The 15,791-nt window shown below is 31.4% G+C and overlaps 3 protein-coding genes across 4 annotated transcripts in view; 1 reads left to right on the forward strand and 2 right to left on the reverse strand.

Annotated features, from left to right (window-relative positions):
* Window positions 1–2,923: 2,923 nt before the first annotated feature.
* LOC107486774 (uncharacterized) lies at window positions 2,924–3,418 on the reverse strand. The gene has a single exon (XM_016107350.1). The coding sequence runs from the start codon at window positions 3,416–3,418 to the stop codon at window positions 2,924–2,926; it is 495 nt and encodes a 164-aa protein (XP_015962836.1).
* Window positions 3,419–8,017: 4,599 nt separating this feature from the next.
* On the forward strand, window positions 8,018–9,889 carry LOC107486847 (pirin-like protein). Of its 2 annotated transcripts, none has more exons than XM_021141386.2 (6): window positions 8,018–8,386; window positions 8,473–8,519; window positions 8,623–8,661; window positions 8,741–8,769; window positions 8,844–9,010; window positions 9,084–9,889. In XM_021141386.2, exons 1-6 carry the CDS (start codon window positions 8,199–8,201, stop codon window positions 9,577–9,579), a joined length of 966 nt encoding a protein of 321 aa, XP_020997045.1. In that variant the 5' UTR covers window positions 8,018–8,198; the 3' UTR covers window positions 9,580–9,889. The 2 variants fall into 2 exon arrangements, with proteins under 2 accessions (XP_020997045.1, XP_015962898.1); XM_016107412.3 differs by having other exon boundaries at window positions 8,019–8,386; window positions 8,470–8,519.
* Window positions 9,890–15,438: 5,549 nt separating this feature from the next.
* LOC107486848 (ras-related protein RABA5d) overlaps window positions 15,439–15,791 on the reverse strand; it is a 1,800-nt gene continuing 1,447 nt past the window's right edge. Inside the window, exon 3 of the mRNA XM_021141387.2 lies at window positions 15,439–15,791. Within this exon, the coding sequence (XP_020997046.1) occupies window positions 15,682–15,791 (110 nt within the window). The 3' untranslated portion in view covers window positions 15,439–15,681.

The raw sequence follows: 15,791 nt of genomic DNA on the forward strand, positions 1-15,791 counted from the left end.
GAGGGTGTACTTACGTTGGCTAAGAACAATTATCTCATCCGATCTTACCAATTTCAAACCCAAAAAATACTTAAAATCACCAAAAATCTTCAATTTGAAGAGAGATTCCAATAACTTCTGCACCTTGTACAGCATGTCCTTAGATGGACTGGCCAGGATAATATCGTCTACATATACAAGGAAATAGACTGTTTGGTCACCATTACCATAGGTGAAAAGGGAGTAATCACGCCTCGATTGTTTGAAGTGGTGGTTAAGCAAAGTTGAAGAGAATTTGCAAAACCATTGACGGGAAGCCTGCCGCAAACCATAAGTAGACTTGTTCAACTTATATACAAGTCCATAATTTTTGGAATTGTAGCCGAGAGGTAGGTCCATATATACCTCTTTTGAATAAATCCCCATTCAATAAGGCATTGTTCACATCCATTTGAAGCAAATACCATTTGTTTATGGCTGCCAACGATAGAAGCACTCAAACAGTGGTGAGTTTTGCCACGGGTGAGAATGTGCCCTTGAAGTCCACACCAGCTTGTTGGGTGTATCATTTTGCAATGAGTTCTGGCTTTATATCTGTCCACAGAACCATCTGCTTTGCATTTGACTTTGTAGACCCATCTGCATCGAATGGTGTGTTTTCCAGCAGACAGGGACACCAAAGACCAAGTATTTGTGTCTTCCATCGCTTGGAGCTCTTCATCTATTGCTCTTTGCCATTCTGAAAACTTGACTGCTTGATAGAAAAAGGTAGGTTCAGGGATTGCAGCAACATTGGCAATGAAAGCACAATGAGGTTGAGAGAGATGTTTAAAATTCATGTGGTAAACATTGTGGCATTGGTAATCCTTGAGGTATGGAAGTGGTCTTGATGGTCTAGATGTTCGACGAGGTTCAATGGTGGGAATTGCCTGAGATGAAACTGGGACTTGTTGAAGTTGTGGCTCTACATTGGTGGCAGGTGAAGAGGAACTAGGTGTCACATCGGGAAGGAAAAGAGGCATAACCACATCAGGAAAGATATCAACAGTGGTGTTGGAAATCTTAGAAGATTGTTGAAATGGAAACTCAGACTCCACAAATGTAACGTCCCTCGAGATAAAAATCTTTTTAGTGATTGGATCATACAGCTTATATCCCTTGTAGTCAAAAGGATATCCAATGAAATTTGACCGCACTACACGTTGAGAGAATTTGTGTTGTTTGAAAATAAGGGTGGAAGCATGAGCTAGATAACCAAAGACCCATAAAAAATGGTAGTTTGGCTGTTTGGAGAATAACTTCTCATACGGAGAGCTATATTGAAGGACTAGGCAATCTATTGATGAGAAATGTGGCAGACATAACACATTCGTCCCAAAATTCAATTGGAGCCTTGGATTGGAAGAATAAAGCCCGAGCCACATTGAGCAAATGCTGGTGTTTTCGTTCAACTACGAATTTTTGCTCAGGCCTTTTGACACATGAGAATTGATACACTATCCCTTTCAAATTGAGGTATTCAGTGAGGAAAAGTTCACCTGCATTGTCCGATTGCATTTGCTTCACCCTGGTCTTAAATTGAGTCTCAACTATATTAAAGAAATTGATAAGAGTATTAGCAGCATCAGATTTATGTTTCAACAAGAAGGTCCATGTGAATCTAGAGTGATCATCCACAATAGTAAGAAAAAATCTCATTATTATATGTAGCGACACGATAAGCCCCCAAATGCCACAATGAACCAAATCAAAAATGGCACAACAAAAGGTATTATTTGATTGAAAGGATAAACGCCTAAGTTTGGCTAATGAACACGCATCACAATTGGAGTGATTGAATTTTAAAAGTGTTGAAGACAAAATAGAATTCAACCTATTGAAGACTTTTTCAGATGTATGACCTAATCTTGCATGCCAAGTAGAGCTACTAACAGAAGAAACTAAATGACAATTATCAACATCAAGAGAGGGAGCATGAATTAAGGGTGGTGATTGCAAAACTAAATAGATCATCAACTTCATCACTTCTACCAATCAACTGCTTAGAGTTCTTGTCCTGTATTACAAATAATAGGTCAGAAAAATAGACACTACAATTTGACAATTTTAGAAGGAACTAACCGAAATCAAATTAACTCTAAATGATGGAATGAATATGACATTAACAAGTGTTAAAGAAGGGTTGAGGACAACATTACCAATGGCTAATGCACAAATTTTAGTATGATCAGGTAAAGAAACAAAGTGGTTAGATAATGATTTTTGGTCAATTAGAGAATTAAAGGAGTTGGTTATAGGTGGTAGCACCTGAATCAACAATCCAGGCACTTGGAATTGTCTTTTGGTTCATGTAACAAGAAGAAAACACTTCACCTGCATATATCTCAGGTTCAATGTCTTGAACAACTTGCTGTAGTTGAAGAATAGCCATCAATTGGTTATATTGAGCTACCATGAGAGAAAAGGGAGAGATGGGTGATGAATCTTGCACTTCTTGAGCATGATTCACTTGAGTCACATGATGAACCTAAGGTTTGGGAGTCTTGTTTTGCAGATAGCCTGGTGGATAGCCATGAAGGCGATAACACTTGTCTTCAGTGTGTCCCATGAGTCCACAGTGAAAGTAATTTGGACAATCTTTCTTACCTTTTGACTTCAAATTTTGATGCATAGAGAACTTCAGAGACTACTTGACTGCAAATGGCATGTGCTGGCTAGGTTGAGGAGAAGTAAGTACCCGTTGTTTCTCTTCTTGCAAGACCAGAGAGAAAACTTTGCCAATTGAAGGGAGGGGATCTAATAACAAGATTTGGCTTCTAACATTTGCCAAATTTTCATTGAGCCCTATGAGGAGCAACATGACATATTCTTGATCGATGTAGGTTTGAATCGATTTGACACCACCGTAAGAACATGAGACCAGAGGCTTGAAGGTATTGAGTTCTTACCAAAGGATCTTCAACTTCGTGAAGTATTGTGAAACAAAGAGAGAGCCTTGGGTCAGTGACATGAGAGATCGTTTCAGCTCAAAGATGCGAGGTGCATTGCTTTGAGAGAAACGAGTCTTCAGGTCCTGCCAAAAGAAAGCGGTTGAACCCGCATAGATCACGCTCGTAGCAATGTCCTTGGAGATCGAGTTTAGCAACCACGTCGTGACGATGTCGTTGGTGCATTGCCAAGATTCTACGAGCACTGGATGAACAATTGGATATGGTTTCTGCAAAGAACCATCAATGAAGCCAATCTTGCGTTTGTCACTAAACGCAAGACGCATCAATCTGTACCATGAAGCATAATTATCTTCTTGGAGCGGTTGAGAAACAAGCACAAGTCCTGGATAATCGTCGAACTGAAGCGAATAAGCCTCGGGAATTGGCGAAGACTGTACCAGAGAGTTCGAGTTGCCTTGAGAGAAATTCGATTTAGAGATTGTGGACATCTTGATCGGAATCGATGAAGCAAGCAGCTCGAAAAAGAAAGGAAGGAGAAGAAAATTGAGGCGAGAAAATCGGAAATTTTTTCCGGAAAATCACAATGAGAAGGAAAGTGTAGCGGAATCGTGAAGAGAATTCACTTCTGATACCATGTTATGACATGCAAATGCAGAGAGAAAATGAGTAATCTCATTGATCAATTGTGTTACAGATGGGATATATATACATGTACATAACACAGGAGTCTAACTGCTTAGTGAGAAAAAGTTACTCTAACTAACTAATCAATTATATTGCAGAGAAGCTAACTAACTAAGTTACATGAGTGACTGACTATTGGTTAGACTAGTGACTAATTAACTTAGATGGTTCATAATAGAAATACAACCTATTGTTCACGTTGTTTACACTCCCGTTGTCTACCTAGCAGAATTGGTAATGATATGTTTTGGACAATGTTTGTTTTGCTTTGGACAATATTAATTTCATTAATTTGTTTTGAAAAGTTGGTTGATAATTATGTTTTAGCCCGCCAATCCACCGTTAAACAGGGCGGAATAATAATTTAGGATTGTCTCAATAAACAGAGCAGAACAGACTAATGGGATAAGATAGGGTGGGTTAGCCCTACCTAAACATTATAATTTTTTGTATTTTTTAAAATTTTAAAAAGAATTAAAGTCGAATGATCAAATTTGTTTATCTCAGATTTTTTTAATCTTTTTAAAACGAAAATTAAAAAATTGGAGAATACAATTTTCATACTCATAAATTGAAAAGTTTGATTTCTATATCTCCTAAAATCGAAAGGTCCAATTTATTTTTGTAATTATGAGCTTTATTTTTTTATAAATATAATGAATATAACTAACAAATGAGTAATTAAAATTTAAAGATAATAGTTTATTTAATATAAATTTTTAAATTTTATTTTATTTTAAAAATTTTTTATTTACATTAAATATATTTCTGGTAACTAAATTTTTAAAAAAATTAGGAATAATTCAGCAATAATTTCATAAGAATAACGTTTAACACAAATAAACGAGACATAACTATCATATATACATTATTGTTGGATTAGTCATAAACATTTTAAAAATTTAATTACGAGAAATATATTTGATGTATATAAAAAATTTGGAGAACAAAATTGGAGTAAAATAAAATTAAAGATATTTTTTAAATTTTAACAATAAAATATCTACTTTACTTATTATTTAAGAGTAAAGTACTGTTTTGGTCCTAAAGTTTGAGATGAATCTTAGTTTGATTCTTAACATTTCAAACGTCTATTTCAATCCTAAAAACTTTTGAATGTCCTACTTCAATTTCAAAAAAAATTTAAGCGAGTTTAATGTTGTTCCACCATTAAATTTGACACAAAATTTGCATATTAAAGATAAAGTCAATAGCATTTGATTTCAGTATGTAAGTAAAATCGATCCAGTTGCGATTATTAATATAAAATTTTTTCTTTGATTTTAAATCGTTGATAAATAGTTATTAGGATTTAGAGTTTTGTACCAAAAAAATTAAGAAAAAGAAATATTACAAAAATATTTTGGTTATATTTTTTTAACACATAAAAAAATACGACTTAACTAATAACACGCATTACTCATTCTGTTAACTATTAATAATTTAACACTAGGACAATATTAAACCTACTTAAAATTTTTGAGACAAAAGTAAAATATTTAAAATGTTAAAAACTAAATCAAAATTTGACCTAAATATTTATTTTTTTTTGTTTTTTACGGTATCCCTTAACCCGATAGGCCAATGACTAATTCGTCGTGGTACTGAGCTCCATTGAAGGATTTGTCACTGGCTAATAAATTACTGTATACACAAAATAGAATTCAAATCCGTTGATCTAAAAATAAAAAATCTAAAAAATTATTTACCTTATTATTTAATTATTACTAAGTGAATCCATTCATCCTATAATCTATTAATTAAAACAATAACCTGATAAGCTATTATTATGGCCGGTTGAATTGGGGTAACTATGGAAATATTAGCCCGAGTTGCATTATTTTTTTAGAAGAGTGTTAGGGATTAGAACTTTTGTTAAATTTTGGCCAGTATTTAATTATCATAAAAAAATTGAATGATTATATATCATTATATATAATCTTACATCATTAAAAATATTATTAATAACTAATTAATAATTAAAAACCACAAGATCTACTGATCTTCTAAGACTTTCTCATTTTATTAAATAAATGTATTTATTTGCCAGCCTAAGAGCAGCATATAATTAACAATGGCAATAGTTGTATCACGAAAAAGAGAACTTTATCATTGACGTCCATTCATGATCCACTATTAGATCTATACAATATATAATTGAGTAAAGTATTAAATTAGTCCCTTATGTTTAGACGTATTTTATTTTGGTCCTTCAAGTTTAAAGTGTCTTATTTGAATACAAAAAAGTTTTATTCAACTTCAATTTAGTCACGAAATATCCTACATGATAGTAGTATAAGAACAAGATCGATAATTTGGAGAATAACTACAGACTCCAAAGACACAAAATTAACCGTAAATGCATCAATACATGTATTTAACATTTTTTAATTTTATAGAAAATATTTCATTTTATTTATAAGAAAAATGATAAATAAATGTATTGATGCATCTACGTTGATTTTGTGCCGTTGGAGCTTGTACTTATTATCTAGATTGTCGACCTTGTTCTTATACTGCTGTCATATAGGAAATTTCGCTAATTATTTATCTTTGACCTCCCATAAAACTAAATTAAAGCTAAATGAAACTTTTTTGGATTCAAATAAGACACTTTAAACCTTAAAGACTAAAACAGAAATACGCCCAAAAGTAGGGGACCAATTTAGTACTTTACCCTATATAATTTTATAGTATATATAATAGGGATATAAAAGTTTTGGTGTGTATTTTTTTAAATATCTTTTGCCATATAGAATTTATAAAAAGGGTTATATGTAAAACTCAATACATTTTACTTAAAATATAAAATACTTATATATTCATTAATTTTACTTTTGTTATTAGTACACTTACTACACTAGCAATAAAATAATAATTATTACTCGTATATTGTAGAAGAAATATTATTACGGGTTAATAGACAAAATTAAATGACAGCTCGACTATATCTCTTTCCCCACACAGCTTTAAGTCTCCTTCTCATGACTAGTAGTGATATCTTTCTCCCCATCCCCCGGCGGGAGTTTGATTATCACTAATTCCCACTCTTCCTTTCTCAGCTCTCTCTTAATCCCTTCACCTATAATCAAATTGAACATTCCATTTAACATTTTTTTTTTCATAGAAATTTCTTTCTCGTCGGCACTTTCTCTTACCTCTTCAAATTTCATCTCGTCAAGACGTCAACCCGTTCTTTCTCAGCATTCTAAATAATCATGTCTGGTCTTTTTATGAATATAGTTATTAAGTGAAAAATAAAAAAGTAAAATGATTTATAGGTAGGATAATTTTTAATTTTTAAACATTAAACCTCATTGAATCTTTTTCAATGTAAATTCACTTTCTTAACATACTGACCCTTAGTTTAAAAAATATTAATAAGTCTCTTTGAAAATTTACGGTGTTCATAAAAAAAAAAAGAAGCATATATAATAATGGAAACAAAAATTATCCGTGTCATTTTGACACAAAATATTAAAAAGAAATTAAAAGAAAAATAAAATACATTGTTAGAGTATTTGTAAACAATGCGTACAACGTTTTAATAGTACAACTTATTTCAATGTCATCTCGTGCAAATGTGATGGATCATATAGTTGTTTACCACTGAACATATCTTGTTGGATTCGAGAGTATATATTCTAAATATATTAATAACACCAATTATTTATATGAAATTATGAAAATGAAATTTGTTCTCTAAATAATAATAATAATATAGTTGTCTAGAGTAATTAATGAGATAGAAGAATGTTGTACTTTGTTGTAGGTTTTTTTTTAATAATTATGTTATGTGTATAAAAAATATTAATTATTAAATTAATTATTAATGTAAAATATGTGTTAAAATATGAAATATATATTAAAAATAAATTAAATAATATATATATATATATGGTATTAATTTTTATTGTGTACATACAAATTTTTTTCTTAATTTTATATTTGAAAGATAAATTTAGTTGTCTATTGTAATGAGATATAAGAATAATGTATGCACNTTTTAAATATATAAAAAATTAAATACAATAATTAAATTCCGTTCAATTTATTTTTTTTATTAAGATAATTATATTTGTTATATTTTAAAAGAATTTATTTGAAAAGATAATTAGATCACCTTTATTAATAAAATATGTGGCTGATTTTATCATTTATTAACTATAAGTAGTGTTAACTAATAATATAGATACATTTCGAAGTGAGGTAAAATGAGAAGAAAATTAAGATTTATTTTCTGTTTTAGAAAAAAAATATTTCTCATTTGTAATAACTAAAATCTCTTAGGTGGTTGATGATGATGACAAGAGGCTGATGTCACGGTGATGATTGTTGAAAGGGGAGAAAGTGGATCCCACAAGGCCACAATGTTATATTTGCCCACGCACGCCTACAATCCATAAGGCGTCTTGGTCTTGTGTTGTCTGCGCGTTCCTTCATCTTCTCTTCCCAGTTCCGTCCCACATTATTCTAATATTAATCGACTTTCTCAATCATATACATATCCCCGTGGCCGTGTGTATATATATATACGCATGTCTGCAAACCCTCCATCATCATAGTTCATATACTAGCTAGTTTATGAGAGGTTTAATAGCAAGGCACCTTCACCTGTTGCCGTTCAATCGGAGGATCACCACTAACACCACCACCATCACCATGTCGGCATCATCATCTGCTTTCAGCACACCCAGATTGGTCCTCAAGAAGGTTCTGGCCAAGTCTCAACGCGAAGGCGATGGGGCTGTTGTCAGAAGAGGCATTGGAAGGTATTGCTTTCTATCCATCCATCCATCCATCCATCTTGCCTTGATGAATGATGATGCTTTAATTTGGTTTTGTTGATTCTCAGAAGCGAGTTGAAGAACTTGGATCCATTTTTGATGTTGGATCACTTCTCAGGTAACATCTCCATCTCCTTGCAACTTGCAAGCCCTGCCCTTCCCTTAGCTTCGTCGGTTTTTATATGACCCTGTTTGCATTGCGTGTCTGACTTGTTTTGCAGTATCCCCCCCTGGAGGATTCCCTGATCATCCCCACAGAGGTAGGTACATTCTTTAATTTGACATGCCTCAAATATTGATTATCTATATCAATTCTCATTCTCTTGCGTGGATTTACAGGTTTTGAGACCGTTACCTACGTCCTAGAGGTATATATATATTACTTTCCGTCTCTTGTCTCGTATAAAAATGTTAAAAGGCTGACACTCTTAGCTTGTTACAGGGGGGCATAACTCACCAAGATTTTGCAGGGCACCAGGGCACAATCAGAGCTGGCGATGTTCAGTGGATGACTGCAGGCAGGGGAATCATTCACTCTGAGATGCCTGCCCAACCAACCAACAACAACGGCTTGCAGCTATGGATCAACTTATCCGCCAACAACAAGATGTAAGAATTCACCAATTCAATTGAATATCATTGTTTCATCACATTTTAATTATTATTATTCTCATCTTCTCAGGATTGAACCCAACTACCAAGAACTTCTGAGCGAGAACATACCAACGGCAGAGCAGGAAGGGGTGGAGGTGAGAGTGATAGCAGGAGAAGCAATGGGGGTGCATTCCCCGGTCTATACTCGAACTCCAACCATGTTCCTTGACTTCAAGCTACGTCCCGGAGCTGAGTTGCATCAGAGCATTCCGGAGACATGGAACTCCTTTGTATACGTCATTGAAGGTGAAGGAGTGTTCGGGTCTCCAACTTCATCGCCAACTGGCCCATACCATGTGCTGGTTCTGAGCCAAGGGGATGGCCTCAGCGTCTGGAACAACAACAACAACTTCTCTTCAAAGCCTCTCAGGTTTGTGCTCATTGGAGGCCAGCCACTGAACGAGCCCGTGGCTCAGTATGGCCCTTTTGTCATGAACACACAGTCTGAGATCGAAAAGACCATTGAGGACTATCAGTATTGCAGGAATGGCTTTGAGATGAGGAGGTATTGGACCTCTCTCTAGTTAGTGACCCACCCTACCACTTGATGTCTCATATCTGATCGATCCATCCATGTATCTCACGCTAGTGAAATGCACAAATTAAAAAATATCTGCACAAGTCATTTTCCTTTTCAATGCGCTGAAAAGAAAGTTTGCTTATTCTGTCATTTTCATTTCTCTGTAGCCAGAGCTTCTAGAAGATCCATATTGCTGCTCACCATGGGGCAATTGTAGGCTATCACTAAAGTCATCACTCATATCTCATCATGGATATATCACCCCATATTCACTATCTCCCCTTATAAGTAATCAATAAAAACTTCTTTTGTTATTGTTTGTGGTAGTTGACGATAGCAACCGCTACACATAAATTATTACTTTTCTTCGATACAGTTCGAATTTTTTAGGCATTTTTGTGATTCAAAGTTTGACGCTTGAAGCCTTGTTTTTAAAAATTAAAAGAGTTAAATTCCTAAGTCTGGTGTTTCCTTTTTGGGCCAAAAAATAATTATTCTTAAAAATTGTTAGAATTTTAACACTTGGTTTTATGATTAAGTCAAATTGGATCTTTCAGATTGACAACATCAGAAGTTTTTGCTGCTGGATTGGGATGTGGTATGTGTATGGGTGTGGGATAACATCCACCCTAGAATTTTTGTATGTCTTTACGGTTGACCTCCATCATACAGTTTTAAGATTTTTCTTATTAACATGATCTGTAGTTCGTCGCAATTTTGGCAAATGAAAGATAAATATTTTTTCTCCTTTTAAAGTGATAAATCGCAACGTTTAAGGAACCAGACATTTTGAATGAACTAAGCACGTCTAAAAGTTGTTTTGTGTTTTGTGCTTATAAGCTTTACAAGTTTGAAGGGAACGAAACCTATTAAACGCGTTGCTTATATTACGTGCTTTTTTAATAGACTTTTAAATCAATTCAAATCAATTAACGCGCAAATATATAACTTTCATTTTTCAAAAGATTTCATTTCCTTTTTCGAGTTTCTTGCCAAATTTGTTGGATCTCCTTCGTGCATTCTTCTTCGTTATTTACGTGCGTTTTCTCTCTATATATTCTTGCTTCGTTTTTTTTTTATTTTCATATGGTTTCTGAAATTAAGCTTTGAAATCGTTTTGAAGATAATGGAACTTCAGAAATACACCCAAACGATTACAGAAATACACCCAAACAGTTACAGAAAGGATTACAGAAATACACCCTAACGGTTACAGAAATACACCCAAAGGATTACAGAAATACACCCAAAACATGGGAGAGACAGTATATTTCTTCTTGAAATCTTTTAATGTTTTGCTGGTTAAGGATAAGGCACATGGCAGAGACAATCTAAAAAAAAACCTAGAAGAACAGTAAAACAGTACCTTGAATAATGTTTCTTTGTTTTTTCTTATGATTTTTGATGGAAATTTGTATCTTTTCTTCTTAATTTCTTCTACTCTTCGCGAGGAGTTAGAATGTTTCTGCAGAATCGTAGTTTGTTTCGAATGTCGCTTGAATCTTGACGGTTTGCGTTTTGATTGAGGAAGAAGATGAAGAGTGCGGCATAATGAACGTGTTGTGGAATGGTGATTAAGGCGCATGCGTTGGACGCTCGATTCTAAAGGAGTGGTGCGCATATTTTTTTCTTAAACTTGTATAGCTTGTAAGACAAAAAGATAGCAGACCTCAAATTATTATACATATTCACAAAAACTCTTTCAAAGCACATTCAAAAAAGTAATCACCAAAATTAAATCAAAATATATTAAAAAAATAGAAAATAGGGTACTTTTAGTTTAGATGCCATGCACAATGGTGCAGTGACGGAGCTTAAAACAAAATTTTAGAGGGGGCAAAAATTTAACATAAAATTTAATAATAATATTTATATCAAAATAAAATTTATAAATATAATTATTCTTTAAGTTTGTTACTAATAAGATAATAAATAAATAATTCTACAAGATACAAGATAATTTTTAAGATATTTTTGATATGGACCCCATTTAAGATAAGTTCGTCTAACCTCATCTCTCTGATTTGGGTGATATTGCAAAATTTAAAGCCGTTTTCCAGGGTCTCATTCCAAAAAATTAAGGTCAAACTTATCAGATGCAACTCTTTGAATTTTTGAAAGTTGTATTTCACTTTCTTTGTGATTCATTAAAGTAGAAGAACTATTTACAAGTGTTGATATTTTAGAAGTTATATGTTCTCCTTCTTGAATATTAGCATTCCTCTTAAAAATTTATAATATTTATTGAATTTTTTTATCAATTTATACAAATACAATAATATCAATAAATATTGAATATTCTAATATTTTTTATCATATAAAAATTAAATTAAATAAATAAAATACCTAATTTTTTAGCAAAACGTTTTGATTTTATCTTTTAATTTTGATGTGTTGTGAAGCCAATAAAAGCCCACTCTAAAACTAAAAATTATTATACAATAAAAATATGAGATAGGAATTGAACTTAGATACTCTAAATTATAATAAAGTATTTAAGCTTACTCAACTACTCTTTATTTTTTGAAGGACTTCTACTAATTTTTTTATAAAAAATTTGGGAGGCCATGCCCCTTGCCCTAACGAAGCTCCGCCTCTACAATGGTGATACAATTGTGATATAATTTAATAAAGGCAATTATATTAATAAAGATATGAAAAATATCTTCTCATGATTATTTTAGTTTAAATAGTGTGATTTATTTATTTTATCACATTTTAAACAAAGATAATATCTTTATAACATATAAAAATTAAGTCTTAAAATTTATCATCTATTAGTTAAAATAAAATATCTTTATATGATGATGACAATTATAAAATCATCAATAAACTTCAATCATTGATTTTTATTTTTATTTTTCTTTGACTGTGTGCAATGCTTTAATTTTTTTTTATCAAAAATAAGGGAGATTCGAACCCATAATTTTTAAATAAATATGAAAAAACTATACCATTTGAATTATAATTCATTGACTCTTGAATACTTTACTTAGTTAGATTGATTGTTAGCTAAAAATTGGCTAAATAATGTTTTCTTTTCGCATTTACTACTTTGTTGATTGATTGTTGACCGAAAAAAAATTATTTTCTAGCAACACATCTTTTGATACAAAATGTTATACTTTATATTTCTGTATCTTTTAAAACAAAAATGTTATTTGTACAATAAAATTAGTTACTAAAATTAATTATTAATATATTTATGTATAAATATATGTGTAATTTAATTTATTTTTAATGTATATTTATATTTTAAAATGTATTTTATACTTTGGTAACTAATTTTAGTATACACATAGCATAACTCTTTTTAAAATATTTATCATCTTAACTAGTTTCACAGTTGTTGCTTTATTTTATACATATGTAACAAATTAATCATATTATATGAAAAAAGTCACTATTATTTATATAAAAATATATATTAGAATGCATAATGTTTATATATTTATCTTTATAATAATTTTTTAAAAAAAAAATAAAATTAAAGTCATATTTATAGAAAAAATATGAATAAGAGTATAAAAAATAAAAATATAATGATAGTAAATTTTTTTGTATTAATAAGTGGACTGATTATACTGTTATAAAAGTATTTGATTATTTATCTGTAAAAAAATTGATTATTTTAGTAATTAATTATTTAATAAAAAATTATATAAAATGTGTATAAATATATACAATACATAATAATTTATTTTACGATTGAGTTTTAGTATCTTTAAAATATTAACAAATGAATTAATAAACGGTTGTGTTTTAAGGAGGCTCTTTTTACTGCAAGTTTTCGCTTTAGAAGAGGGATGTCGTCATCGGATAGGTGTTCAAGATGTCTTTTTAGCCAGGAATCGATTTTACATTGTATTCGGAATTGTCTAAAAGCTCAGCTTGTCTAGCATAGGTTGGATATTTCTTGTCATCATTTGGATTTGAAGAACTGGTTCTTGTATCATAGCAGAGAGCATCCGTTCAAGTTCTTTTCGGGACTTTGGTGGATATGGCAAGTAAGGAATAATGACATCTTTAATCCCATGAAACTTGGCCTCCGGAAAAAGTGATTTGTCTGGCATTAACTTCAGAAAAGGAGTTTAGGAATATTTTTGAATTACAACGTATGTCTCTTCCCTCTACTCTAAATAGTTTTTGGAATCCACCATCTATTGGTACTTTTAAGATTAATTGTGATGCTAGTTATTTTGGTTCGGGTGATAGTGTTGGTTTTGCTTGTGTTATTAGAGATTGTAATGGGAACTGGTAAAGAGGGTGTTTGGAAATGATTGAGAGTACTAGTATTCTTCGAGGAGAATTATTTGCTATTTGGAGAGGATATCTCTTAACTTGGGATGTGGGTCAACGAGATGTTATTTGTGAGACGGATTGTGTGGAAGCATTTAATCTTGTTACACAAGATGGTTTTGGGTTTAGTGATCCATTGGTGCTCAAAATAAGAGATATCATGCATTAGAATTGGCGTGTTGACTTTCGTTTGATTATGAGAGATGCAAATACGGTGGCAGATACTATGACAAAAATGGCGATGAAGTTACAACTTTTGCATGTGGAGCCTCTTTTATCTTAGGAAGAGTTTAAGAGTAGTTTTAAACGGAATTATCCCCCTATTTAAACAGTTCTTTATTTTATTTGTTGTTTTTTTTATTTAATTTATTTCAGTCACACAAAAAATAATTAATAAACACGTTGCTGAATTATAATACTTATCTACCAAAAGAAAATTATCATATAACAAGTGGTGTATTTTTTTCTTATAATAATAGAAACGTTTATTACCAAAAAGGAAGATTTACTGCTCTTATGTCCATATAAGAAATCTCCTTATTCAAATTACTTGATATAGATATGTATTATTAGGTAAGGTATACCGTGTGATCGAGACCTTGGCTTAATAGCAATTTATTGTGCGTTAGCAATTTACTCTATGGGTGTGTGTAATATATGATTATATGTACGTTAATTTGTGCGTTTATTTGTTCAGATATGAGTAAAATTATACTGTAACACTCAATTCAGTTATTGTATTTTATAGTATTTTTTAAAATTGTAGAAATAGGATAATATGCCCGTCTCTATGTATTATATGTTTTAACGTGAAAGGCCTATTGTTAATACGCAGAAGACATATTATTCGGCTCCTATAATTTTAAAAGATACTACAAAATTCAATAACTAAATATTATACCAAAATTTTTTTAATATTCAAAGAAATTAGTCAAATTTGTGATGTGATAATGTGAAGGCCGTCTAACCTGTCTAAAAAAATAACGTATACAGTCAAATCAAAGTTTAAAGTTAACTTTGGACCTCTAATTGACCAATATTCTAATACAAGATATGCAGGTTCAGGACCCGATTTTTAATGTACACAAGATTTAGACATATACTTAGAGTTTGTGTTCATTGATCAACTTTAAGGAGAGCTAAGGATTTTCCATGAAGATATCAAGAACACAATGTTGCCACGGTAGTTTCTAGTTGGTAGTATTTTGTTGGCCTAAAGCTCCTAGCCGAAAAAAACTAAGCTGTATTTGACTTATTTTACGTAGGTAAAAACGAGTGAAACATATAATAAAATTCAAAAGATAATAAAAAATTAATTCAAATTATCTAAATTTATTTTATTTAATATTCATTAATTAATTTTAAATAAAATAAATTTAAATTATTTAAATTAATTTTTTATTATTATTATCGTGTAACATATCATGATAAATCATAACAGTCAACTCAACAAGCACCAATAAGTTGACATACCATGATAATAACGGTCAACTCAATGAGCACTAGAAGTAAGTTCGTTCAATAGAACAAATCAAGAAGTCAGTAAATCATTGGAGAATTTCACTTAACAAGACATAAATGGAAGTCTATTTCATTTGTTGCAATTACGTTCTCATTGTATCCAATTATACAATTATACTGGTTTTCTTAAATTGAAGATAATAGTTTTTGTAACTATATTATGACTTATAGCTGTAATTAAAGAACTCTCTCAAATCATATCCCTCAAATAACAAGCAAATCCATTTAATTAAATCAAACTGAATTAAAAAGGTGGTTCATGCACTAACTGAAGACGAAAAAGAAGTCACCTTGAACAGCAAGAAAAATAGCTTTGGTTTTGCTTTGAGGTAGCATCCCCATTATTGACAAGACTCACCCGGTTGACAGATAATTCTGCTTTGTAGGTGTCTGAAT

This window comes from Arachis duranensis, chromosome 4 (assembly GCF_000817695.3).
Source record: "Arachis duranensis cultivar V14167 chromosome 4, aradu.V14167.gnm2.J7QH, whole genome shotgun sequence".
NCBI classification, from domain to species: domain Eukaryota; kingdom Viridiplantae; phylum Streptophyta; class Magnoliopsida; order Fabales; family Fabaceae; genus Arachis; species Arachis duranensis.

What these genes read in the sequence shown, in the direction of transcription:
- LOC107486774 (XM_016107350.1), bottom strand. Translation starts at nt 3,418, where the DNA reads ATGTCCACAATCTCTAAATCGAATTTCTCTCAAGGCAACTCGAACTCT.
- LOC107486847 (XM_016107412.3), top strand. Translation starts at nt 8,199, where the DNA reads ATGAGAGGTTTAATAGCAAGGCACCTTCACCTGTTGCCGTTCAATCGG. An exon ending in GTCAGAAGAGGCATTGGAAG is followed by an intron (nt 8,387 to 8,469) that starts GTATTGCTTTCT and finishes GTTGATTCTCAG; the next exon opens with AAGCGAGTTGAAGAACTTGG. An exon ending in CCCTGATCATCCCCACAGAG is followed by an intron (nt 8,662 to 8,740) that starts GTAGGTACATTC and finishes GTGGATTTACAG; the next exon opens with GTTTTGAGACCGTTACCTAC.